At 40.7% G+C, this 27,231-nt stretch overlaps 1 protein-coding gene across 1 annotated transcript in view; it reads right to left on the minus strand.

The window, feature by feature from the left end:
• The window catches only part of KDM1B (lysine demethylase 1B), a 46,687-nt gene extending 19,535 nt beyond the window's left edge, over positions 1-27,152 (minus strand). The window contains exons 1-12 of the mRNA XM_028152347.2: positions 27,030-27,152; positions 26,672-26,715; positions 22,709-22,808; positions 21,593-21,720; positions 20,318-20,407; positions 19,664-19,775; positions 17,407-17,523; positions 11,318-11,356; positions 7,667-7,871; positions 5,876-6,060; positions 2,804-2,980; positions 2,074-2,148 (exon numbers count right to left, since the gene is read on the minus strand). Coding sequence (XP_028008148.2) covers positions 2,074-2,148; positions 2,804-2,980; positions 5,876-6,060; positions 7,667-7,871; positions 11,318-11,356; positions 17,407-17,523; positions 19,664-19,775; positions 20,318-20,407; positions 21,593-21,720; positions 22,709-22,795 — 1,215 coding nt within the window. The 5' untranslated portion in view covers positions 22,796-22,808; positions 26,672-26,715; positions 27,030-27,152. The remainder of the gene's footprint in view (positions 1-2,073; positions 2,149-2,803; positions 2,981-5,875; positions 6,061-7,666; positions 7,872-11,317; positions 11,357-17,406; positions 17,524-19,663; positions 19,776-20,317; positions 20,408-21,592; positions 21,721-22,708; positions 22,809-26,671; positions 26,716-27,029) is intronic.
• Between the last annotated feature and the right edge of the window lie 79 nt (positions 27,153-27,231).

The raw sequence follows: 27,231 nt of genomic DNA on the forward strand, positions 1-27,231 counted from the left end.
AAGAGACAGAATAGTCTTACCAAATGCACTATCAATGTAGAATAATACAGTTAAGTCAGTCCCATATTTGGTTAATGTTTTTATTACATTACTAGAGAAATGACTTTGAAGAGAAAGCAGTGTAAACAGAAGCCCAAGTGGCTGTTAACCCAGATTCTAATGACGAGTGAGTGGTCGGTCTGTTGGTGAAATCTTCAAATTATTCCCTCAAATCCCGTAATGATAAGATCCGATGAACTAGCAACTGGAAAGCTTTTACTAAATAGTATTCCATAAATTAAAAAGCACTATTAGAAACTAGGTTCAAGAGGAGATTTTGTCTTATGAAATATCTGTGTATGTAACAAAATTCCTAATTTAACATTGCAAAAAATAGACCTTACCTTCCCTAAGATATGACTCACTTTTTTAAAAAAAAAAATCAGGTCACCTTACGGGCTTGACTTAAGCAGGTTGGTCCCACACCCAGGCTGTTTAATTCCTTCAACTTTCTCATCCTGGTGGTACCAGGATGCTCCCCAGGGGGACAGCCCCGTGACTCAGTGCTACACCACACATCCCTCGGTTGCAGTAACTGAAAATGTGAGTCCTGTTCAGTGTAAGGCCAGTCATTTAGTCTCTGGGCCCTAGAATCTCTCCTTCAAATTGTTTGAGGTTCCCTGAGTTACCCATCTCTCTGGTGATTCAGAGGAATCTATTTCCTAAACATGAGAGGGACGGGTGCTCTCCGTGGGGTCTCCCTCATCACCTGGTGAGAGAAAGGGAAGAGTAATACAGATCCTCTGAATATTGGAAGACCTACATTCCTAATTTTTTCCAACCAGAAAGGCTACAACTGGTGGTTCTGCCCTCCCTACTTCCTTCTCTTATATTAACACAGAACCATTGGTTTCTAGTTTCCTTTTAGTGTGAGAGGAAGGCTGAACATTAAAGACTCTGGATCGTAATAACTCCCCTGTAACATAATCTGTGGGTTTCCCAAATAAAAGCAAACAAGAAACCTTGGCCCCAACATCTAACACTGAAATAAATAATCAATTAAAAAACCTCGTATCGTAATAGCTCTAAGAAAATACTTGCAAATGCAAACACGCATCCTATAAATCCAACTCAGGTACTTCTACTTTGTCAGCAACACAACGTAATTCAAGACTTAGGTCCTCCATTCAAACAAGAGGAAAACCTCTCTCAGGCACAGCAACTGAAAGCTTTTCTTGTCCCTGAAACCTCCATCAGAGAAGATTTTGTGAAAAAAGAAGTCATTTCTTCTAGCAAGATGGAGAAGAGCAAAAAGGCTAACTCAGTTTTACCAAATTAATTTTCACATATGGTTTAAGTGAAAACCAAAGTCTTTGCAAAGTAAGTTTATAAAAGGGAGATATGTGTCAGATTTAGGAAGTCACAGAAACCTACGGTTAATTTGAATGACTCTAATACGAATTAGACATTGAACTGCACAAATGGTTTTTGTATTAGTTTCTATTTTGGCTAATTTTGAACAACTGGAATAAAGCAATATACCAGAGAAAAAGAAAAAATATCCCACCTTGGGGAAGCAGGCAACCCCAAATATGTATAGTACTTCAAAAGTCATGTAATTCTGTCTCAACCATGGATTAAGTAATTCAATCTTGCTTCCAAAAGCCAAGATTTTTGTTTCTCAGGATATAAGATGCAAAGGGTTCCTTTAATTTGCATTTAAAAAAATGTAACTGGGTATTTCAGAAACTTTTATAAAAGAAACAGTGAATTTCCAAACTGCTATCTGTTGTCTCAAACTATTGCAGGAATAAAGGATTTTTTCCCAATGACCCCAACTTAAAATCTCTTCTGGGTTGCTCAATAGAGTCTAAAACTCTCCAAAGCTGTGGGAATTTCTATCTTCCTCTACTTTTCTCTTATTAAACCAATTTCAAATTTTGTATCTTTTCTCGGATCGAGTGTAAAGACATAAAGATATCATGTATTCAGCATTCTTTGCTAAAATCAGGAAGTGGTTTCTAAGTCTTAGAAAATCTGGACCAGAGGAGCAGTTAACCATCTGTTTCCACCTCCACGAGCCAAAAATCTCACCTTAATTCCAAAGTTATGTAGTTGCCTAGCAGCTGCTAATCCTGCTGGACCAGCCCCGATAATGACGACTGATTTCTTTAAAAAAAAAAAAAAAAAGGAACAAAGTTATGCTAAGTGAAATAAGACAGTCAAAGTATCACATGATCTAACTCATATGTGGAATCTGATGAAAAAAAACATACTGATGAACAAAATAGATCCAGAGACACAGAAGCATGGAACAAACAAATCTCTGAGGGAAGGGGGTAGGGATAGATTAACCAAAGAATTTATATGCATATATGCATTATCCATGGACACAGACAATAGTGCGGTGAAGGCCTGTGGGGGTGGGGGTGAGGGGTGTCACTAGGGGAAAAAAGGGGACATCTGTCATGCTTTCAACAATAAAGATAAATTTTAAAAAAATCTAATTAGAGCAATGAAAACAGTGTGCTGTTTTAGTTGTTCTGGAAGGTACTAACTACCAAGCAATGTTGGTTCATCTACATTTCTTTGATGCCCATAGCAGAAAGTTATTTTCCTAAAGAATACTGTAGTACTTTTCCTAAGTAATCCCTTCCTCTTTTCTACAGTCTAGGGGTACAGAAGCCTCCCCAGAGAAACACATACTCCAGCAAGTCTTATTTTACAACTTTTATGGTGATAATGTGACTTTTGCTAGTATCATCAACAACGTACTGGCCTTCATCCTGACCGAGGGGTGTTATTGCTAGAGCTAGTCACCTACACTGTGGTAATCTTTAGGAAGAAGACGCTGGTCGGTGCCGACGCTGAGAACGCCGGTGTTGATGAGACCTTTTCTCGTCATAAAATAAAGTATCCTCTCCACTTCCTGAACACACCGAATGCGCACGAGACCCCGGACAATGATGTGAGGAATACACTTATGAGGAGTAAGAGCTTCCTGTGTTTGAAAATAAAACCAAACGGTTAAGGCAAACAAACAAAAAACAGCTCTTGGTTCCTGAAAAAGTTAAACACAGAATTACCACATGGCCCAGCAATTCCACTCCCAGGTACATACCCACAGGAATTGAAAACAGATGTTCAAAGCAGCACTGTTCAAATAGCCACAAAAATGTTCATCAAGAGCTGGACAGAGAAACAAATGTGGTCTATCCACAAAGGGAATATTATTTAGCCATAAAAAAACACTGAAGTACTGATCCATGCTATAACAGGCATGAACCTTTAAAACATTATGCTAGGTAATGAAGCTCATTACAGAAGGCCTCATGTTGTAAGATTCCATTTATACAAAATGTCAAGTATAGGCATATCTATGGAGACAGAAAGTGGATTAGTGACTGCTGGGGGAAGGGAGGAATGGGGAGTTACTGCTTAAGGACTGTGGGGTGCCTCTATGGGTAATGAAAAATTTCTGGAACTAGATAGTGGTCATGGCTAAACAACATTGTATATGTACTTACTGCCACTGAAATATACATTTTAGAATCGTTTAAATGGTAAATATTATGTTGTGTGTATTTTATCACAATAAAAAGAAACTATCAGGGTCCTGGCTGGAGTGGCTCAGTGCGTAGAGCGTTGGTCTGGGCACCAGAGGGTCATGGGTTCGATTCCCGATCAAGGGCAAGTTACTGGGTTGCTGGTCCAATCCCTGCCCATGGTTGGGGAGTGTGTGGGAGGCAATTAATCGATGTGTCTGGGTCACATCAATATTTCTCTCTCTCCCCCAACCCTCCTTTCCATTCTCTCTAAAAATCAATGGAAAAAGTATCTTCACTCCTTGGGTGAGGATTAAAAAAAAAAAAAAAGAAACTCTCGAAGTCATTCAAATTCATTATTTAACATGAAGAAATAAGATCAAGGGGAGGCTTGCCTGGTGAAGGGACAAAAGGCAGATACAACAATTTGTATCTTATCACATAAGTTTCCCTTTGCTAAGGATGACTGCTACAGGGAGTGTGGGGGCAGACTACATAACAAATAACATATTCCTGACTCAATAAACAATGCAACAAAGGCCACTGTAGAAACCCAGGCTGCTCTGTGCACTGGCAGCAGGAGAAGTTGGATTCTTATCACGGATGAGGGGGGGCTGGTTGAGGAACTTGGAGAAAAAAAAGATCCCGCTGCCTTTCCCTGCTTGGCCCAGCTTTGGCAAGGCCTTGGTCCATTTCAAAGATCCCAGAGTAATGCGGCCTGGGCTGGGGTGAAGTTAGAACAGGCCCTGGAGGTGGGAGTGGGGGGTCCCTACCCCTGGCCTCTCCTTTACTTGTCCCCAACTCCCAGCTCCACCAGAATCTGAAATACAGGAAGATGACTATACACTTGAAGGAGTCAAAAATAACACAACATTGACCTTCATTGCTTCAGAAGATAAACTGTTTGTATTTATGAAATTTAAAAGCAATCCTTTCAAAGTCTTTGATTCCTCTATTGCAAACGTTTGTGTTTTTGCCACTGGAGTATTAAATATATACGATATATAAACCAAGTAACAAAGGCCACTGTAAAAACTCTTCTCATTAAAAATGAAAATGGGCCCGGCCAGCATGGCTCAGTGGTTGAGCATTGACCTATGAACCAGGAGGTCTCAGTTCAATTTTCTGTCAGGGCACATGCCTGGGTTGTGGGCTCGATCCCCAGTGTGGGGCGTGCAGGAGGCAGCCGATCAATGATTCTCTCTCATCATTGATGTTTCTATCCCTCTCTCCCTCTCTGAAATCAATAAAAATACATTTAAAATATTTTTAAATGGATCCAGGCTGACAAGTTCAGGATTTTTTTGTCCCCAACAGGTTTGATACAGGTGCTCAATAAACATTTGCTGAACTGAATAAAATTGTGCTCAGAATTTACTATGAATAATAATAAAGATACACTTTTTAGAAACATCAGATTAATTTTTCTTCACATTAAAAAAATTTGACTTTGAATTTTAACTTATACTGGGGATGAATCATCAAACCTGTTGGGGACAAAATGAATAATTAATTCTACCTTGCCCAGCCTACTCACCTGGGTATAATTTGTATAAATGACCCATTACTTAATCAGGTCACCTCATACTGGAGTCTAATCCAGTGAAATACTAGGGTGGAGCTGGCATATCTTTCTTGGTGGCCTTGCAAAATGATCTGCACTGAGAAGCCACTTGATAATTGCAGTAGAAATTAATAAATCAGAAAAATACTGGGGTCAGAAAAGGCTTTTTTTTTTTTTTTTAAAGCTTGTATTTCCACCACACATACCACACACCGAAAATTTATCTTCACCCCTTTCAAGGCTGGTACTGCATGTATAAAGCCCCTAACATTTATTCAGTCCCAACAGAAAGCAAAGGTTGTTTGAGGATAATGAGGTGAATGGTTATAATTTACTTTGATAATTTAGTTGGATAATTTAGTTGAATGCCCTCAATGGTTTAATCCAGTCTTTAGTGTTTCTTTCACCTTTTCTCCTGGCACAGCCATTGGAACTGTTTGAACCAAACTCTGCACCTTCCACTCACTCACAAATTCCGATAACACACGGTCTAAAGTGGTGGTTCTCAGGGAAGAAAGACTTTGCCCCCATTGGCAATAGCTGGAGACATTTTTGGTTGTCACAACTGGGGGTGCTCTGGCATCTAGGGGGCGAAGAGGCCAAGGATGCAGCTAAACACACTATAATGCACAGGACAACCCCTCACACCAAGGCTATCCCCCCAACCTTCCAACGCTGCTGAGGCGGAGAAACCCCGGTCGAAAGGTTCTATCCATAGGCAGCGTGGCTCCTCTCGTTCACGGGAAGTCTCTGTCGCGTGCTGAGAGCTACCATGCCCTGCACTTACTTTGCAGTTAGTGTACCACAGGGCCAGGATGAGGTTCCTCAAGGCCAGGTACATGGTGGGGTCTCGGGAGTACTCTGGGAACTCGTAGAGCTCGTCCAGCTCCATCACGTCCGGCCTCACGCACAGGGCTTTGCCGCACTCGTTGGGCTGGTAGAAAGGCTGGAAGTACCGGTTCATGCCTGGGACTGACAGAAGCACAAACAGGCAAATGCTCCAAGCTGTGACCTCCAAATGCGGGTGAATTAAAGCGCAATATCAAACCAACCAGGACAGCCAGGTCCAGCTCCACAGTCTGTCCTGCTGTGCTGCTGCTTCCTCCCTCCAGTTAGACAACATATGTGGAAATTAAACACATGTTTTCCCCTTCTTCACAAATTTAATTTCGATGGTATGGACAATTCTTTAAAAGCTGTAATTGTGGTTAAAAAAACACACAAAAACCCACATACTATAAAATGTACCACCTAAACCATGTTTAAGGGTACAGTTCAGTAGTGTTAAGTATATTCATATTGTTGTACAACAGATTCCAAAACTTTTACAACTTGCAAAACTCACTCTGTACCTACTGAACACCAACTCCCCATGGAAAAATATTTTAACTTTTATTGGATTTTTTTCTGATTATAAGTTGAACAGGTTCATAGGGGAAATAGCAATCACTAACTCCTGATAATCCTCGAGGGGGGTTTACAGACTACCAGTGCTGTTTCTGTGAATGGAAAATTTTAATATTATAGAAATCTGTTTTTACAAAGCCAGAAAAAATGCTACTTTATAATATTTTCTTACTTGTTTGTTTTTTTAATTTATGACATCGAGAACAGTTTTCCATGTCATTAACTAGGACTTCAATGGACATAATATTTTCTTATCATTTAATCATTCCACTAATGCTGGGCATTGAAACTTCATCCAATTATTAACTATTATAAGCAATGCCACAGAAATTTCTTTGCACAAAACCTTTGGACTTACGTTATAATTTACTTTGATAATTTAGTTAGGATACATTCGTAGGATAAAAGTTTTTGATCACACTGCCAAATTGTCCTTCATAAATGTACAAACCCACTAATTTGAGCGCCTGTCCCACCCCACTTAAACTAACACTGGGATTGTTTCTCTTCTGCTTTCATTTCGACCACAGCTACATTTTTAGATGAACCAGTGTTATAAGTTAAAAACCTTAAGACAGGGCCGCAATGTCAAAATCTATTCACATCATTAAAAATGAAGTCGGTAATTAAAAAATAAAAAAGTGTTTGGGGCAGAAAATCTAGAATTCTTGCTTGTACACAAAGAATTCCAATGTGGAATTTTAAAGTCATGACCAACAAGCATGCCTGTCCTGACCTAAAGTTCTGAATTTTTTTTCAAGAGTGAATCATTCTGCTGAAATTCTCAATGGCATCATTAGAAGTAGAAAGACTCGGAATAAAAAGAAGGACGCTCAGATAGTCGAAAGATTTCTTCCGACGTGTTAGAGTTTGCATCATCATCAACTTATCCAGCTTTCAAATACATACTCATTAAACTCTGTAGACAACAATTCCTGAACAAGTGTTATAGGCTTTCCAATCACGGAGAGAAAAATTAACTGCACAATATACACAAATGATATGACGTCCACAGCATAACCAAATCTACGATATAATGAGGTACTTTATAGCACACCCTGCACACACTAAGTCTTTTCCATTCCACTCACCCACACATTTCCAGGGACTGGGGGGAGGCGGGGCGGGGTGGGGGGAGGAGGAAGCAGAGAGTGCCAGGACCAGCTCTCACCCAGCACAGAGGGGACCGCCTTGGAGTGCTCCAGCTTCCCGGGGCTGGCGTCGCTGGCTGCGCGGTTTGTGCTGGTGCAGGAGGGGCTCATGCCAACGCAGTCAGGGTAGTAGGCAGAGAGCAGGGGTGCTGCCACGCTGTCTTTCAGCAAAGGAGGTAGAATGAGCATGGAGTACCACCAGTGGTTGGAAACTTCCGACACTCTCTGGAATGGGCAGAGCGAGACGAAGAGGGACAATGGCGGACAGGAAATGGACATGCAGATTCAGCCAAGGACAGATGACTGTCTCCACAGTATTCATCCGTAACCCCTCTACTCTGCCTTCTCCCACTCAGCAATCCTGCACCAGAGTCCAGCACACTCAGACTCAGAAACAGAGGTGGCCGGCGACACCTGGAGAGCCACGTTTCGAAGGCAGAGTTGTTTCAGATACACAGCAACAGCCTCCCCATCCCTCCCTCCGCTCCTCGGCAAACCCACCCACTCCAGGTCAGCCTTGAAGCTGCACCCATTGACTACACGCCGGTTTAAGTGTGACACGACCACTTTCTATTCAGTCATCATTTTATCTTCCACCCCCCTTCTTACTAGAACCTAAAGACAATTTAAGTTGAAAAACTGGGCAGAAAAAGAAGAATTCACCTAAGAAGTAGCCAAGCATGACTGCTTTTTGCCAGAGGCTACAAAAATATTTTCAGAGGGGAAAGTACACTACAACCATCGAAATAGATGCTAAATCTAGGACTGAACAAGTAAAAGCTATTTTTGGTCTTTAAACGTGTGATCACATTCCAGTGTTGATTTAACATATGGAATCATTGGATCAAAGCATCCCCATGATGACTAACTCTTGCAATAAAAAGAAAATCTGGTTGGCTCGTAAAGCAAACTCCACAAATCCTACGGTAGACAGCCTTTTCTAAAAGTGAGCCTGAATACATGCCCCAAGAATTCTAAGAATCTGATACAGGAGAACCTTGTGCTCAGAGCCCCTCTGATGTTAGTTTTCTAGGCTCCCAGCAAATGCCAGTTGCCATCAGGCAGGGGTGTGTGAACTCAGGGTCTACAGAGTTCATCCAGATTGGAGATGCATTTTGTTTGCCCTTCAAATTTCACAGAGTCCCAATCTGGGACAAGCCATTTTCAGTTGATTACAAGCCCCAACACTCCTTATAAATCACTCCCAGCTGCTTCACACGTTCATTGTAAGTGCCTCGCCCCAAAGGCATTCTGTGTACAATCTTTGTTCTCAAGGCCTGTTTTAGGCTTGGGCCCTGACTGCAGAGCTGTACCAAAAAGAAGGGAAGCTGCAGTCCCTTCCTCAGCACCCCAGGGCTGCCTCTAGGGGACCCTTCTGAGCAGAGCGGCAAGGCCAGAGTAAACTGAGGATTCAGACACTCCAAATAGACCATAGAGAAGGCTGAATGTAGGTGACTTATAAAACATTCACCCAAGCTCTTCCATTCTCTTATAGTTCCTGGGTCTTGCAGCTATGTTGGTAAATTGAGTCAGGACCCAGCAGAAAGCCCCTGCCATCCTATTAACTGCCCCCCCCCCTGTCTTTCCTCCCCATAGAAGCCCACTTGAGGGTGCTCCAAACCTCTGCATTGGAACATGAGAAACTAAAACAGTGGCTAATAAATCAGCATTTGATCTTGCTGTTCCAAGTGTGTTCGCTCAACACACTCGCCATTCCTGGACACCTCGCTCTAATTTTGTCCATATACCATAAAAAATTCCCCTGTCATCTTGAATACACATACCAATGAAGAACCTGTACTTGATATAGTCAAGTCTATTAATGTAATAAAATGCCCACTATACTAAGTTAAATAGTATTCCCCAGAACCTCAGAATGTAACCATTTTTGGAAACAAAGTCTTGCAGACCTTGTCATACTGGAGCCTTACACTCACTATGACTAGCATCCTTAGAAGAAGAGAAGAGACAGAGAGCCAGAAGACACACAGGGAGAGGGTCATGTGATGACGGAGGCAGAGATTGGAGGGATGCGTCTATAGTAAGCTAAGAAATGCTATTAATAGCTGGCAACACCAGAAGCTGGAAGAAGCAGGAAGGATCCCCCTTAGAGCCTTCAGGGGGAGCACGGCCCTGTTAACACCTTGATTTCAGACATACAGACTCTGGAGTTATGAGACAATCAACTCCTGTTGCTTTGAGCCACCCAGTTTGTGGTAATTTGTTATGGCAGCCCAGGAAGCTAATATAGGCACTCAAAAAATTTAGGAATTGCTTTTAAAGCGACCCTAGAATCAATCCATAGAAACAGAAAAAGGGTAGATAGGTGATATTGCTAGAAGCCTGCTCCTGACCCCTCCTTAATGAAGCGCAAAAATAAATGACTGGCAGATGAACATCAAGGGCGTCTTCCAAACTTTCAAAAGTCCATGTATTCCAAGAATATGGCATCTGTCCCAAAGCTCAAATTCGTCTGCATGCTAAATGGTCTAATGTTAGGGGTCAGATTCATAAGGTATTGTGTTTACTTTTTCCTTCCTTTAATCTCATCCTGTCTATCCTAATTCCATATTATCTGGGCCACTGGTTTACCATAGCAATGTTTTAGGAAACAACTAATAATTAAAAAATGTGTGTATCCTAATCCCATATTATCTGGGCCACTGGTTTACCATAGCAATGTTTTAGGAAACAACTAATAATTAAAAAATGTGTGTATGTGTTTCACACACCCCTTTACATAACAGAATGGTTTTAAAATAGATTTTCTAGATGTCAATTCTTCCATTGCCTGAAAATCAACCACAGTCCTTGAGATTCAGAAATCTAAAAAAACTGCAAGTTAACAATCCTGAACTACTGAAATGCAGCAAAACCCAGAATCTCAGAATTTCAAAAACTCAGAGTCTTAAAAAGGCATTCTGTGAAAGGGCCATTGGCTCTGATTATGCAGCCCATGGATTGTGGCAGCTCCGGTAGCAAAGCTCCGTAAGGAATGAAATGTGGCCCTAGCTGGTTTGGCTCGGTGGATAGAGCTTCGGCCTGCGGACCAAAGGGTCCCAGGTTTGATTCCAGTCAAGAGCACATGCCCAGGGTTGGGGGCTCGATTCCCAGTAAGGGGCATGCAGGAGGCAGCCAATCAATGATTCTCTCTCATCATTGATGTTTCTATCTATCTCTCCCTTCCTCTCTAAAATCAATAAAAATACATATATATTTTTTAAAAAAGGAATGAAATGTGTGAGGCTTCGCCAGCTGGAGATGCTGTTCCCCTCCACGCAGGGCCAGGACAAAGCAGTTACATCAGGTCTGAATATACAAGAACACTCTCACAGCTGAATCTGGGCCAAGACCATCAGACTTTAGAGCCCTGTTCTTTTCTTGGAAGGATTCAGAGTTGTAAAGTCACCCATGAAAAAAAAAGTATGACAAGCCTGATCTTTATCGTAAAGCAAGGTAGCAGTTTCTTCCTCTTTATTTCCTTTTAATGCAAAACAATATAACTTTATTAAGTTGGGGAGGATCACCTATAATACCACTATTGCTAGCATTTTCATCATATCATTATCATGTTAGATTAAAACTGTTATTGTCATTTACAAATAGTACTTATCATTGGAGATGAACTGTTATGCAATGAAGTCCAATCTAGAACATGTAGAAATACTCACTAGATCCTCTGGGAGGGAACAATGATCTGGGGTCTCGGGCTGAAAGGCAAACCAAGTGTTAATTAGCTTTACTTATAAAATATAGTCTTCAGTATCAATTTACCTTCAAGAAGATATCCCTTTTCACCTTTTAGAATGGCAAAGAAAAAAGTGTGATGAACCACTGTATGCATGAAGGTGTGGGGAGGACAGCTACTCTCACAAGAACATCCAGGTGGAAAGCTAAAGAAATAATGACTCTTGCCCAGCCGGCGTAGCTCAGTGGTTGAGCGTTGACCTATGAACCAGGAGGTCAAGGTTCGATTCCCCATCAGGGCACAAGCCTGGGTTGTGGACTCGATCCCCAGTGGGGGGCGTGCAGGAGGCAGCCAACCTATGATTCTCTCTCATCATTGATGTTTCTATCTCTCTCTCCATTCCTCTCTCTGAAATCCATTAAAAAAAAGAAAAAAAAAGAAAGAATGATTCTGGAGAGCAACGGGACAAAATATGAAACTTTTAAATGAACCGTAATTTGGCATTATCTTGTATAACTGAAGATGTACATACTGTATGTCCAGCAACCCAACCTTTGTTCTATTTTCCAGAAAGGCCCTCATGCATGTACAGCAACAGAAGCAGAAAATGTCCAAAGGAGGATGGTTTGTAATAGAAAAAAGCTAAACACAATCCAGAAGCCCATCACGAGTAGAGTGCATAAGCTGTGTCACAGTCAAACAATGGCCACTGTCTGGTGATGAGAACGAACGGACTACAACCACACACTACAGCACGGATGCACCTGACAAACACAACGGCGGGAGAAAGCAGCCAGGCCCCGAAGAAAACACTGTGTGACTCCATTAACATAAAGCTCCAAAGCAAGCAAAACATCTGTAGCGTTTTAAGTCAGAACAGTAAGTGGGGGAGCAAGGGATGGAGGCTGTGAGTAAAAGGGGGTGCTGACAGACTCTGAGGGGCTGGTAGGTGTTCCATTTCTTTACTTAGAAGCTCGCTAAATGGGGACTTCGTGAACATTCAGAGCTATATGCATCTTCTGTTTGTATATTTCAAGTAAAAAGTTACCTAAGTAGACTGAAGATTGGCATACCATATAGCCCCGCAGATCTGGCCCTTGGAATACACTCTGGAGAAACTTTGCCTGTGCCCAAGAGAGGCATGTATGAATGCTCACAGGAGCACGGGGTGTAATAGCCCCAAACCAGAAACAACAAGCCCATAAACAGGAAAATAGACACATCGTGGTACAGTCACACACCGCAACACTACACAGCAGGGGACATGAATAGCTCAGAGCTCTGGCATCAACATGGATGCATGTGAAAAACCCCCACACTGAGTGAAAACAGCAAGCTGCAGAATACAAACAATGTGATACAATTTATAGCCAGTCCAAAAGTAGGCAAAACTTTACACGCTGTTCAGGGTTTTGTAAATATGTAACAAAAAGCTGAGGAATAATAAATACAAAATTCGGAATACTGTGTCCTTGCAGTGAAGGAAAGGAAGGGGCACGCAGGAAGTGATAGAGGCTTTGGTAATAATGCTTAGCTTCTAAAACTGCTGGACACGTGAGTGTTTGCTTTAATTCTTTGCTTCTTACACACAAATTACAAATCCTCTTTTGTGTCTAAGAATTATTTCATATTAAAACAATGGTATGTTCTCTTTGACACAGAAATGTTATAACTAGGAAATTATCCTACAAATATACTGAAAAATGGCAAAGATATACAGTTATTCATCACAGCACTGCTAACAACAAACATTTAAAAGTCACCTAAATGCTCTCAACCATGTTAAATTCATCATGATACATCCGCTCAGTAGAGTATTATACAGGCTTTAAAGAGAAAGAGGTCTTTAGGTCCTGAGATGGCAACATCTATCAGACATATGTAACGAAAAAAGCAAGCTCCAAAACAGTGTGCACAGTTTGCTACCATTCTTTTTAATGTTGTTTTACAAATAAACCTTTCCAGACTTTGTCCTTGACAGAATACCAAGCTGAAAACCAAAGGGACTCTGAATCAATAAACACCATTTAAATAAATATTTCAAAACTTCAGGCTACAGACAGTAACAGACTGGAGCAGTCGCTCTCAAGGGACAATTTGGGGATGGAGCGGAGGAGGGGGAAGAAGTGTAAAACATGATACTCTACTTAGGAGCTGGAATTTAAGAAGACCATGAAGCCTTCAACTTTAAGAGGGTTTGGAAGGAGAGAAAGGCAATTAAGTTTTCAAAAGCTTAAGGAATCTGAGACCTCTCAGTCCTCCTGGAAAAAAGTTCTTGATGTTAAAATACATTCAACTACATGATGAATCAAAATGAAGAACTTGGGATGGAAGGAACTGTGGTGAGAGAAATTGTGGGGAGCATTAAACCCAGTAAGTACAGAAGCAAGAGTAAGCAATGGAGGGATGATGGTTATGGAAAATAAATGATACATTTACTCTGACAGAGTACATGAAACTAAAACACGAAACACTAACAGAAATTTGGAGCAAGGAAAAGGGGAGGTGGGCTAAAGTGTGACATAATTTACTTTTCCCACGTTCATAGCAGGGTGTCAATTAATATCTAAAATTGCAACATGCAACTAAAACAAAGTGATTCTAACCTCCTACCATTCTCATCATATATATTCATAACCTTTGAGGAAGTTTTTAGAAACTGCTATTTCTTGAGATGAAGAAATAATTATTCTATGTTCAACGACTTCTTATTTCACTTTGGCTTCTTTTTCTGATTTTAAATTTTGCTGTACGCAATCATTTCACATAAAATGAGCATGCATAGTAAGTACTATTTCTTAATAGGGGAAGCTATTTCTCAGCCAGGTCTTTTGCTTGAAATACATGAATACTGTTAAATAAATCTCATTTAGTATGGTTATTGCATGATGATGACTGCATGAGTTTTCTTTTGTTATCATCTTTGTCCTTTTCTATATTGTTTGACTTTTTCAGTAATGAACATATATAATTGGTCTAAAAATAAACTCATTTTAAAGAAGAACTTAGACTTTTCAAAAACTACTTAAACTAAAAAAAAAAAGGAAAAGGACAATTACCATCCCCCAAAAAAGTCAAATAAACAAAAAAAGGGACATGGGCCATTTGAACAATTAGTAGAGATGAAGTTAAAGTTGTCCATTCCATTGTCAGCAGGTAAAAGAAAGGAGGGATTATGTATAATTCCAAATGATAGTTAAACTAAAGCTAGTCAAAGCACAATACAAAATGATTTTAATATAAACTTTTTATGTAAAATTATATCCAGTATTTAATAACATACATGAGTAAGCAAATCATCCGAAAATATTTTTAATTGTTAGAATAACTGTTTAGAAATTTGAGAAATAGGTTGAATGAAAATGGCCCAAAGGCTAATATCTATTAAAATAGTCTGCTATCTTTTACTGCTCTTGGTTGAACTCTCCTTTAAACATTATAATGAAATGCCACTGAGTCTACTTTTGGCTTGAGAAGTAATCTTGGACACAGGGCCTGGTTAAATTCAGTGCAGCCATGATATTATTTCGGCCAGCTTCCCCTTTGCCACACAAGCTCATGTACCTTCATTACTCAAACCCCAATTCCCATCAGTGCACTCAGCCTGAGAAATGAATTGCCCACCGCCTCAGTGTCAGCCCTTCCCATTGTTTTCTCCTCTATCCCTCAGAGAGGCCTTCCCCTCTGAAGACTGCGCTCAAAAATCAATTAAAGGCTAAACTGAAAGGTTTCAGAACAAGATTTGTTCATTCCAGGACCCTGGTCCCAGGCTTAGATCTGTGCTTCCCACCCTTCACTCCCAAATTACCAACATCCAAAACAAAAACAAGGACGTCACCACAGAGCTGGCTGGCATTAAAAGGAGAATAAGAGAACAGTGCAAACAACCTTAAGTTAACAAATTTGCCAATGTAGATGAAATAGGCATATTTCTTGGAAAAACATATACACATTCTAAAACGGGTAGAATAAAACCACCTACATTGCTGTATAACTGTTAAAGAAAATGAGTTTGTAACTTTAAAACTTCTCACAAAGAAAACTGACCCAAATTACTTCATTAGTAAATTATACCACATGCTAAAGAAGAAATAGTATCAACATTACCCAAACTCTTTAACAAAATAGAGAAGGGGGATATGCTTCTGAATTCATTTTATGGAGCCAGCATAACGTAGACAGCAACACCCAAGAACATTACAAGAAAAGAAAATTGTCATCATGAACACAGATGCAAATATCCCTAACAAAATATTAACAAACTGAATCCAACAATTCATTAAAAGGATACTACATTAAGAACAAATGAGATTTTTTTCCAGGAAGGTGAGGTGGTTTCAACATTCCGGAATTAGTGTAATTCACCACATTCACAGATGAAAGGAGAAAAACCACATGGTCATCATAAAGATGTAGAGAAAGTATCTGACAAAGTCCAGCATCATAATACCATTCATAATACCAAGTTCCCAGCAAGCTAGGAACAAAAAGGAACTTCTTTGATCTGATAAAAGGCATTTGTGAAAAGCTACAGCCAAGCCAGCATTATACATAAAGATAAAATACAGAACACATTCCTCCTATGTCAGGAATAAGACAAGGATGTCTACTCTCCAACTTCTATTCAACACGGTACTGGTGGCCCTGACCAGTGTAGTAAGGCAAGAGAAAGAAAGAGCAAAACGATGATTTTTTTTTTAAAAAAAGCAAAACCTTTATTCACAGTTGTTACAACTATAGAAAAGCCAAAGGAATCTACAAAAAGACCTATGAAATTTAATAAGTTGAATAACTTAACAAAGCCTCTGGGTATAAAATCAACATATAAAAATTGTATTTCTTTATCATTGCAACAAACAACTTGAAAATGAAGTTAAAAATAAATTCTACTTACAATCACAGGAAAAGAACACAAAATATCTAGAAATCTATGTAACAAAAGGCATCCTCAATGAAAATTAGAAAACACTGTTGGGAGAAATTAAAAACCCTGAGAAGATGGAGAGAGAGATACACATGCTCAGGGTCACAACAGGGGTTGAAAACCTATACTGGTATACACTGAGTGGCCAGATTATTATGACCTCTGAACACATAATAATCTGGCCACTCAGTGTATATAAATATAAATATAAATATAAATATAAATATAAATATATATATATATATATATATATAAATATATATATATATATTGAATGAATTTGTGCATGAATTCGTGCATGGGTGGGGTCCGGCCAGCCTGGCCAGGGGGAGGGGACATGGGCGGTTGGCCGGCCAGCCTGCTGGTCAAACTCCTGGTCGAGGGGACAATTTGAGTATTAGCCTTTTATTATATAGGATATACACTGAGTGGCCAGATTATTATGCGTTCAGAGATCATAATAATCTGGCCACTCAGTGTATATAAAAAGCCAGTGACCAGAATGCCTTAATGACCAGCACAACCAGTCGCTATGCCGCCCACTGCGGCCAGCAAACCGGCCTGATGGGGGGTGGGGCCGCCGGCCAACCTCCCGGGGCCCCTCCCCCTCACTGGCTCTGCCCCTGATCGCCCCCCCACCCTGATCAGGGGATGGGCCTTTATTATATAGGATTTCCTTCCTTTGTCTCTACTGCTGGTCAGAGTAGCTGCATGATCTTATTCCATCCAATGAGATACAAACAGAAATCTATTGTTGGAACTTCCAGGAAAGCTCCCAATAAAAGAGGGAGAGACTCAGCTGGCACAGCCCTCTTGCCCTTTGACTCTCCCATCTTTACTGCTTAGAATTTGGTCAGAATGGCTGATGGTGCAGCAACCATCTTGTGGCAGAACTAGAAACGACAAGACTTCTTTAGGCAACTACACCAACCCTGGAGAGCCTATTTCCAAACTGCTCATAACGAGAGAAAAATAAAATCCTCCATTGGTTAAGCCACTGTAGTTGGTGTTCTGTTATACGTAAGTGGACCAATACAATACTGATACAATGAGCAATACAGTAAACAAGAAATATATATCATTACTGCTTACTAACAACTAAATTAACCTAGCAATGAATTCAAAAGGAAAACCAACAGAGAGCGTACCTTAGCAGCAGTGTTTGGTTTCATACCACAGCGGTAGGTCTTTGCTATCTGTGGAGTAAGCTGTATTTCCTTGGTAAGTTGCCTCCATTTTCCACACTCAGGTTTTGTGCACTGAACCTAAATGGAAAGTAACATGTCAAGGTCAATCAGTTGGCTAATCTTGAGCCTGCATTTCTCTCCTCCACCACTCACTTTGCCATCTTCGCCACATGATTTGACCAACCTTTTAGCACTTTTCCTCTCCCTCGCATGACCATCACCCATATAACACACTTTTACCCCATAATTTCTGGTTCAATACTAGCTCAGGCGCCAAAAAAGTGCAACAGAATCTGACGACTACTATTGTCAGAAAGGTTTTCCAGCTCTAACTTAAGGAAATAATCAGTGTTAAATTTAGTTACAGGGAGTCATAAACTATCCACTAAATGCAATGTGGCATCTTGAATAGGATCCTGGAACAGTAAGAGACACTACTGAAAAAAAACTGATGAAACCCATAAAAAGTCCATAATATAGTTATTGGTACTGTATTAATGTTAATTTCTTAGTTTGGCAAACAATCATGGTGTGATAGATGATAACATTAGGAGAAACTAGTAGAGAATATATGGGAACTCTCAGTATTATTCTTGCAACTCTTTTGTAAATTTAAAATTATTGCAAAATAAAAAGTTTATTTTTTTTAAAGCGTGCAGATATCCATATGCAAAAGAATGAAATTGGATTCCTATTTCACACATATCCAAAAATTAACTCATAATGGATCAAACACCATAATGTAAGAGCTAAAATGATAGAACTCTTAGAGGGAAAATTAGGGGAGTCAATCTTAATGACCTCAGATTTGGCAATGGATTCTTACTAGTAGATATAATACCAAAAGCATATGCAATAAAAGAAAAAATAGATAAACTAAACTTCAAAATTAAAAACTTATGTGCATCAAAGGACACTATCAAGAAAGTGAAAAGACAACCTATAGGAGAAAATATTTGCAAACCTAATATCTGATAAGGGTTTAGTATACAGAATAAAAAACTCTTACAACTCAACAACAAAAGACAAACAACCCAATTTAAAAATGAGCAAAGTTTTGAACAGATATCTCTCCAAAGAAGATAAACAAATGGCCAACAAGCACATGAAAAAACACTTCAGTCATTAGGAAAGTGCAAATCAAAATCACTGGATACCACCTTACACCCAATAGAATAGCTAGAACAAAAAAAAAAAAGGATGGGGAGACATAAATTGTTGAGGATGTGGAGAAATTTAAATCCTTATCCATTGCTGATGGGAATGAAAGATGCTGCAGCAGTTGCTAAGGAAAACAGTTTGGTAGACCCCCAAAAAGGAAAACATAGAATGTGACCCAACAATTTTATTCCTAGACTAGAGGCCCAGTGCATGAAATTCATGTACTCAGAAGGGGGTCCCTCAGCTCGGCCTGCACCCTCTTGCAGTCTGGGAGCCCTTGGGGGATATCTGCCTGCCGGCTTAGGCCTGCTCCCTGTGGGGATCAGGCCTAAGCCAGCAGTCGGACATCCTCTTAAAGTTTGGGACCCCTCACTCCTTACCGTTCAGCTCACTGCTCCTTAGCACTGCCTTGGAGGTGGGAGAGGCTCCCGCCACCACCGCTGTGCTTGCCAGCCGTGAGCCTGGCTTCTGGTTGAGCGGCACACCCGCTGTGAGAGCACACTGACCATCGGGGGCAGCTCCTGCATTGAGCGTCTGCCCCTAGTGGTCAGTGCACATCGCAGTGACTGGTCATTCTTGTCATTCCGCCGTAATGGATGCTTAGGTTTTTATTATATAGATGGGATATTTATCTAATATATGCAACACTATAATTTATTTTCAAAGAATGGTTAAATGGAAAAATAATATAAAGTTAAATTAATAAAAAAGCTAAAAGTTAACAAAATTATATTAAAAGTAAAATGTTAAACCTTATTAGAATTTGTATATAAAGCATGAAATTGTCTTTAAAGATACACTTAGACAATTAACAGAAGAAAAGGTGAGAGATATGTAAGCTTAACAATAGCTATCACCAGCCAGTGATAAGTCCTTAGTTTCTTCTTTATATTATGTTATTAAGTTTCTTCTTTATATTATTAAGTTTCCTACAAAAATAAAAAAATGTGATGTGCTTTAACAGACATAAAACAATAAATGTAGTAAAAGAAAAATTCGCCCCAAATCAGTATTTTTATCCATTTTTCTTGCATTTAGGTGCACAAGTGCTTTTTACCCAGTAGGGGAGTTGCTGGTCTGCCATGAAAGCTTTGGGACTGGGTTCAGTTTTTCCATTGCTCGTCCATATTTTTTTCCATGTCGTATATTTCTCATATCCATCCTTATGGCTGAAAAATAATAAAAATAAATATATCAAGCTAAGTCAATTGGGTTTTCAAAACAGAAGGCAGGTTAGAAAAATCTTATGTAAAGGACTTAACTAGCCATATTATGAAGAGGGGGAAGTTATTATGGTACCCATAAAAGAGCCTGTCAGGTAAGGTGCATTCCTATCAGTTTTAAAATCTGAAACTATTAGGAAGAGACAGCTGCTACCTGTCTGTCCAAGCTCCCCCTACTTGTCAGTACCTTCCCCCAAATCTTGGCATTCGTCCCCCTGTGCACTGTCACAGAATAGTAAAGCAGCTCCTAGAGCTTTCAGATCTTGCAGACTAAAGAGAGTAACTGTCTCACTGAGGCAGATAGTTTTGAACCCTGAATGTGCACACATGTAAACATGCACACAGGCAAACTACAGCATAAAGGTCTGGCAAGTTGTAGTCAATGCAGGCATGGCTGCAACAGTGGAATAATTCAGTAAGCCTGTGGGCTCAGCCTTAACCACCTGACCCCCTCCACTACAAAAACCTCCAACGATGAGAGAACAGACCTTCTGTAGTAATGGTCAAAGCATTCATTACAGAAATGCTCCCCACAGGAGAGGTGATACCATCGGGAGGTGTAGCCATTCTTGGCACATCTGAAAATAGAAAAAACATGCAGCTTTGGTAATAAATAACATTTCTTCTCCCTTTTTTTTTTTTCATTTGCCTCCTTTATTTTAGCAAAAATAACAACAATAAAGTTTTCCCTCTGTTTCACTAAAATAGATTTCCCCCTTCCCTCCCAACCCACCCTATCCCCTTCACTTTAAAAAACAAACATGCATCAAGCATTTCCTATGAGCCCATGTTGCATTCTCTCTTTACGATCCTAACAACCAGTAGCTAATAACAGGGGAAGTGGAATGGATGATTGATAGGTGATAACACATGGTGAGGACACAAGGACTTAGACCAGAGGACCTAACCTAGCTGGTTGTACACCAAGGGCCTGAGACTTAGGAGCTTTATCAAGACTCCCTGGAGCCAGGATAGGGTTTTATGACACGAAACAGGGGATATCACTGTGCTTGCTGCAAGCTGCACGTGGGTGAAGGAGAGAAGTGTGGTCTCTAGTAAGAACATCTGTCCCAATACTGAGTAGTGAATGAATCTGGAAGAGAACCCTTGAGCAGGCAATCTGGCAAACAGGACCTGTCAAGCAGCCAATAATGTAGTAAAAGAATGAAATCTAATGCCACAGTGAATACTACCACCACCACGCTTCGTGATTAAAAAATGGGATTTGTGTTCCAGGTTTTACTGAATCTTAAGCCTCCGTTGAAGATTTTTCTCTGGAAGTAAAAGTCAAGCTTGTGTCATCCCAATAAAAATGGGAAGTGCAGTTAGCCCCAGAGCCTCCATGAGACCTGTTTATGTCTACTGGAAAAGGAGGTACGTTATGTGAGGGAGGATGGAAGCCTAGAGAATGTTAGCAAAAATTACAACAACACCTGCTGGTCTACAGGGAGCGCCACAGTTCTCTCTGCTGTGTCCCCATCCCTGACCCTATTCCACTCTCAACTCACAAAAGCAGCTCAGCTACAGTCGGTAGGATCTGAGGACACTGATTGGCCACTGTGCAGAGCTGATATGGCTATGTCTACAGGAGGATCATATAGGAGGGTGTGGTATGTACAGAATGTACAGGCAATGTCTCTATTATTAGACGACTTACAGTATTTATATCTATCTTTAGTAAAACTATCTTTGAGGATGATGTTCTCACAAAGAACGCTCTCATAGGCAGGAATATGAGGCCAAGACATGTTATCTAAACAGACCTTTCAGAAGTACTTGCAAAGCACACGGGACACGTTGCAGTACAGCCTGCCTTTTCACATTTCCTATACTTCTTCTCTGACCCGCCGTCTTCATCCTCATCCATCATCTCCGTTGCTTTTTTCTTTGCCTAAGAAAGAACCAGCTGGGGTTAAGATTTCACCACAGTGGCCAAGGGTGAATGTGACCTCCACGTTAGGAGTTCTAAACTTGAAGATGAACAACACCCCGGCAGTAGGTTAGTGGCTAACAATATAGCAATTTCCTTGAGACTGTTCTGTGCAAATAATTCACTAACGTGCCTGAAATACAGAACCAGCATGTTAACAATAGGTCTCTGAGTAGAGAACTAAAATGGATGCAAGCCTTTTTTGGACAAAAGCTGTATCAATCAAAATAAAAGCTACTTTCAAATGGGAATATTTTTTTTTCTTAGAACAGTTATACCCTCTCAGTATTGCATATTAAAAAAAAAAAAGCTAGCCGAAACCGGTTTGGCTCAGTGGATAGAGCGTCGGCCTGCGGACTCAAGGGTCCCGGGTTCGATTCCGGTCAAGGCATGTACCTTGGTTGCGGGCACATCCCCGGTGGGGGGTGTGCAGGAGGCAGCTGATCGATGTTTCTCTCTCATCGATGTTTCTGGCTCTCTATCCCTCTCTCTTCCTCTCTGTGAAAAATCAATAAAATATATTAAAAAAAAAAAAGCTAGGACAATATTACATCATTCAAGTTTTTTCTTTAGGGGGGAAAACAAAGCCCTACAAAAAAGATGGCAGTAAGTAAACCATCAACAGCACTCAAACAGCTACAAGCTGATGTCAAATTCCCACCAAGCATGATCTGACCACAGCTCACATCCTGGAGGCAACTGCACAGCTGCAATTCTCTGAACACCCCATGTCGATTCTAACCCTATGTCTCTATCTTTGCAGTTCCTCCTGCCAGTAAGCTTTTTTTCTACATTCTGTCTCTTTATCATCCTGTACTGTGACTGTGACGGGGTGAATTTTTCAACTAGACTACAAGTTTATAATCTTTTCATTTATAATTCTTCAGTGCCAACCAGAATAATTCTGTGTGCTCAAAACAGGTGCACAGAATGAACAAATGAGTAATACCTGCCTACCGGAACTCCTCAAAGGAAGGCTATCTGGAGAATGATCAAAAGATGCTTTTTTCTTTGTTCTCCCCCGTGCAGTTGCCATTGTATCAGATAATCTGCAAAAAAAAAAAAAAAAATTTAAACCATTAAACATTAGCATTTACTAATACCTCCAACATTCTAGAACAGTTATTATGCAGTACTAGGTAATAATATATTCTCTGCAGTTAGACTGCCTGAATGTGAAGCCATTGCTTTCAAGTTACTTAACATCTCTAAGAACTCAGTGTTCTTATACATAAAATGGGCATGGCAAGAGTTTATTATAGCACCAGTGAGAGCTACTTAAACAGGACTGGCATATTATAAGTATAAGTAAATGTTATCCACTACTGGTATGTACATTTAAAAATACAAAATTGAGAAAAACACTACACAAGTGACCAAGAGACAAATCACATTGTTTGTAAAATTCAAGAAGTAACAACACCTAGTTTTTGTCTGTCTCTCTCCATCTTACTATGTCTTCTTAGCAGTTCCTGAATTTTGATCTCTTATTATACTTAAAAAAAAAACACACACACAACCTCATTCATTCCTACTCAGTAAAACCCAACAAATAAACCTCAGGAGGCACACCATCTAGTCGCTACCAAATATAGGAATCTGGGTTAGTTACTGTACCTTTTAATTTTTTTTAAATTTATTGATTGATTTAAATAGAGAGAGAAGGAGGGAGAGGGAGAGAAAGATGGATTTGTTGTTCCACTTATTTATGCATTAACTGGTTGTCTCTTGTATGTGCCCTGACCAGGGATCGAACCCACAACCTTGGCCTATCAGGATTATGCTCCAATCAAGGGAGTTACCTAGCCAGGGCAGTTACTGTATCTTCCACTAGAAATTTTTTTTAAGTTCTCGAACTAGTCTAACAACAGCATGGCTAAACAAACATTAAGAACCAAAAGTCTAGAAGAAAAATAATGCATGGTAACCATGAAAGACTGAGTTATAAAATTAGTATTTTTTTAATTAAGTTATATAAGGAATGAAAAATGCTCAACAGAAGTAAATACTCAATGATATGTGAATTCTACAATTATCACACATCTCCTTCTCTGATCCATTGTATTTACTACACACACATATACACTCACACAAAATAGCATGCAAAATACATCGAACACACCTACAGATAAGAAATTTGAAAGTGGAAAAGTATTATCATTAGATACAAATTCCACATACAGGCATATCTTGGGAGATATTGTGGGTTTGGTTCTAGACCACCATAATGAAGTGAGTATCACCATAAAGTGAGTCGTAATCTTTTTCTGGTGGGGGTCTTGATTTCAATCAGCAAAAAGTGCAACACTTGTGAAGTGCAATAAAATCTTCATCTTGAAGAAAAGCTTTGAGGGGCTTCTAATCCTACTGTTCCCTACCTGTGAGTTCTGCTAACGCTCCTAGAGTATTTTTAATAGATTATTAACATCATGTGTGAAAACTTTGTTTTCTATCTACATCGACTCTGAGAAATCTTGACACCAATGTTATGGATAATTTTCCTTTAACTCACTCTTCACTTTCTCAAAACCATCATGGTAGTGGTGAGCACATAAACTCTACACATATTCTGAAATGCATTATAGTTCTTTGAGCATTAAATAAGTTGTCATTTAGTTCTACGGCAGTCTGGATACAGATGGATAAAACACTAACACAATGTTCACAATACTACTACCTACCTAAGCCAAGGCTTTCTGGACCTTATTTATATTTTCAAAAGGCTGTCCAATCTAACAAATCTCTTTGTATAAAACATATATCCCACATTATTCAAAAAGTGAACTACAAATAAGGCATATGTAAATACAGTATTTGTAAGTATTGCCACAAAAATACTTGAGTTTAGCCCAGCCAGTGTGTCTCAGTGGCTGGGTACTGAACTATGAACCAGGAGGTGACGGTTTGATTCCTGGGCAGGGCACATGCCTGGGTTGGGGGCTCAATCCCTGGTAGGGAGCAGATCAAGGTTTCTCTTTCATCATTGTTTTTTCTATCCCTCTCTTCCTCTCCCTTCCTCTCTCTGAAATCATAAAAATGTATTTAAAAAATAAGTAAATATTTTATTTAATGTGGGGTTTAGGAACATAATCAGCCTAGGTTCATGCAACCTTTGACCCTAGGAAAGCAAGCATTCTAAAAAAAAAAAAAGAAAAAAAAACATAGAAATTTCATCAAACATTTAAGTCCAACTGTATACTGGAAAATATGTATTTAATCTCAATAAAGAATGATGTAAATCAAGAAATGGTTAAGAGGAAACGAATACATTAGCTATAAAAGCCATTATTAAGTCTGTGTTGTCTGGGAAAAATATGATTGAAGATTTTTAGGTTGGTACATTTTCACCTTTAATTATACGATTAACAGTTATGTGCCATCATCCTTTATTGACACTTGCTGTAATTTCTGTATTTTCACTATTGTTGGGTTCTTGGGACTTAAAACGTAGGAAAAATTTTTAAGTAAAGTTGGAAGGACTATAATTTTTGTGCTTTTAAATATAATCTCGGAACCCTCGCCAAGCGTTTCAGTTGGTTAGAGCATCATCTCATACACCAAAAGGTTGTGGGTTTGATTCCCAGTCAGGGTACAAACCTAGGTTTTGGGTTCAATCCCAAGTCTGGGCTAATGCAGGAGGCAACTGGTTGATGTTTCTCTCTCACATTGATATTTCTCTCTCTCTTTCTCGTTCTCTCTCAAATCAATAAAAAGATATCCTCGGATGAGGATTTAAAAGTAAATAAAATCTAGAAATACTGATCAAAAGTGTCATTAAAACAAATTAGTATATTGGAAGTGCTTTCCCACCTGCTTCTTCAAATTAATAAGTACGTCTAATTCTAAATTTAATCAATATGTTTCATGTTCTATATAATTTTATAAGCATATATCTCCCTAATTTTAAATTCAGAACCTTGGTTTTCTTTTAATGTGACAAAAGAAAAAAGTGGGGGTTTTTTCTGAAGTAAATTATTCAAAAAGACTTTTTTAAAAAAAAAAAAACATTATTCACAAAAATAAGAATCAAAATGACTCCACGTTAGAATAAAAATTTGTAGGGGCAACAGCATTTCTAAAAATAAAACAAACTACTACAAACATCTTCAGACAACCGAAACAGGAATTTCCCTTTCGGCCACTTAAAATAAAGCAGGACTAGTACCTTACTGCACCCACACTAATAAAATTTTCCAAAATACGGATCCAGTTCAACGGCCTGAATGCTTTACTTTCCCTGCCTGAAAAACTATTAATTATTGATGGTCATTTTCTCATGTGCCTCCTTAAGAAGCCTTCCCTCCCAATGCCTACCTCCCACTAAAATAGATTTAAAAAAAAAAGGCTAAAAAAACACAAAAGTCTTGAGTTGTGTGTGAATGGGGAGTGATGGATCCTCCCCAAATGGGCTGGTCTGTGGACTTCAGTGCGCTCACCAAAGGGAAGGCTGGGCCTCTATCTGGCTAGGTTCCATGTCACTGAACCCCAACTTTCTACAGCTGGGCCTTCCTCTTCCTTCCCGTTTCACTCGCCAGCTGCCAGGTTGTTGACTAACATGCACCGTAACGGGGCTGCCTGCTCCGGGTTCCCGGCCCCGGAGGAGTCACCCCAGCACCTGGCAATGCCCATCGAGCCTCAACGCGCGGTGGCCGCGCTGGAGCGTGACTAGGACACCTGCAAGGCTGTGCGGGCTCCTCGCCGCCACGCTCCCGGCTGAGCACACGCAAGGGAGTTCCTACTCGGGGCCGTGGGCTTTCCCCGCCGCAGCACACCCTCCCCAGGTGACAGGGCTCGAACAGTCCCCTGGAGGGATCCCCAACGTTCCCCTGTGCCCGCGGCAGCCGCCTCGCTCTCCGAAAAGCTTTCTCGGTCCGTTCTCCGCAGTCGGAGAAGCAACAAGCTCCGGGCTCACCTGAGCACTGACAGGGTGCAGGCAGTCGCGGGGAGACGGCAGCGCTGGAGAGGAAGGAATTATTGTAGGGGGTTAGGAGGGACCCTCCACGCGACGAATCAGGGAACCCCGTCGCCGCAACACCCCGGCCCGGGGATTTCTCTTCCTCGAGCAGTGATCCCCGCACCCCGCACCCCGCTTCCAATCCGCAGAGGGAGGTACCAGCCCCGAGGGCATCCATCCACCTCCCACCTGGGCGCGGGGCGCAGCGCAGCGGGGAGAAGAAGGGTTTGCACCCCAGCCCCGCTGCTTTGTGCAGAGCTGACACCCCAAAGGCGCCGCAGCCCCTCCGGTCACTCCGAAGCCGCGTGCGCCTCACCTCAGAGAGCGTGCGAGACCAAGCGCTCCGCCCCGGGCCGCGGGCGCCCCTCCCGAGCCGCGCGCCGCGCGCACGGGGCTGCACAATCCCCGCCGCGAGCCGCAGCCCCCGCTCGGCCGTCGCCGCCGCCGCCGCCGCCGCCGCTTCCGCCCCTGTGACGGCGTGACCCGGGGTGGGAGGAGTCGGCGGGAGCAGGGAGGAG

This window comes from Eptesicus fuscus, chromosome 9 (assembly GCF_027574615.1).
Source record: "Eptesicus fuscus isolate TK198812 chromosome 9, DD_ASM_mEF_20220401, whole genome shotgun sequence".
Lineage (NCBI taxonomy): Eukaryota > Metazoa > Chordata > Mammalia > Chiroptera > Vespertilionidae > Eptesicus > Eptesicus fuscus.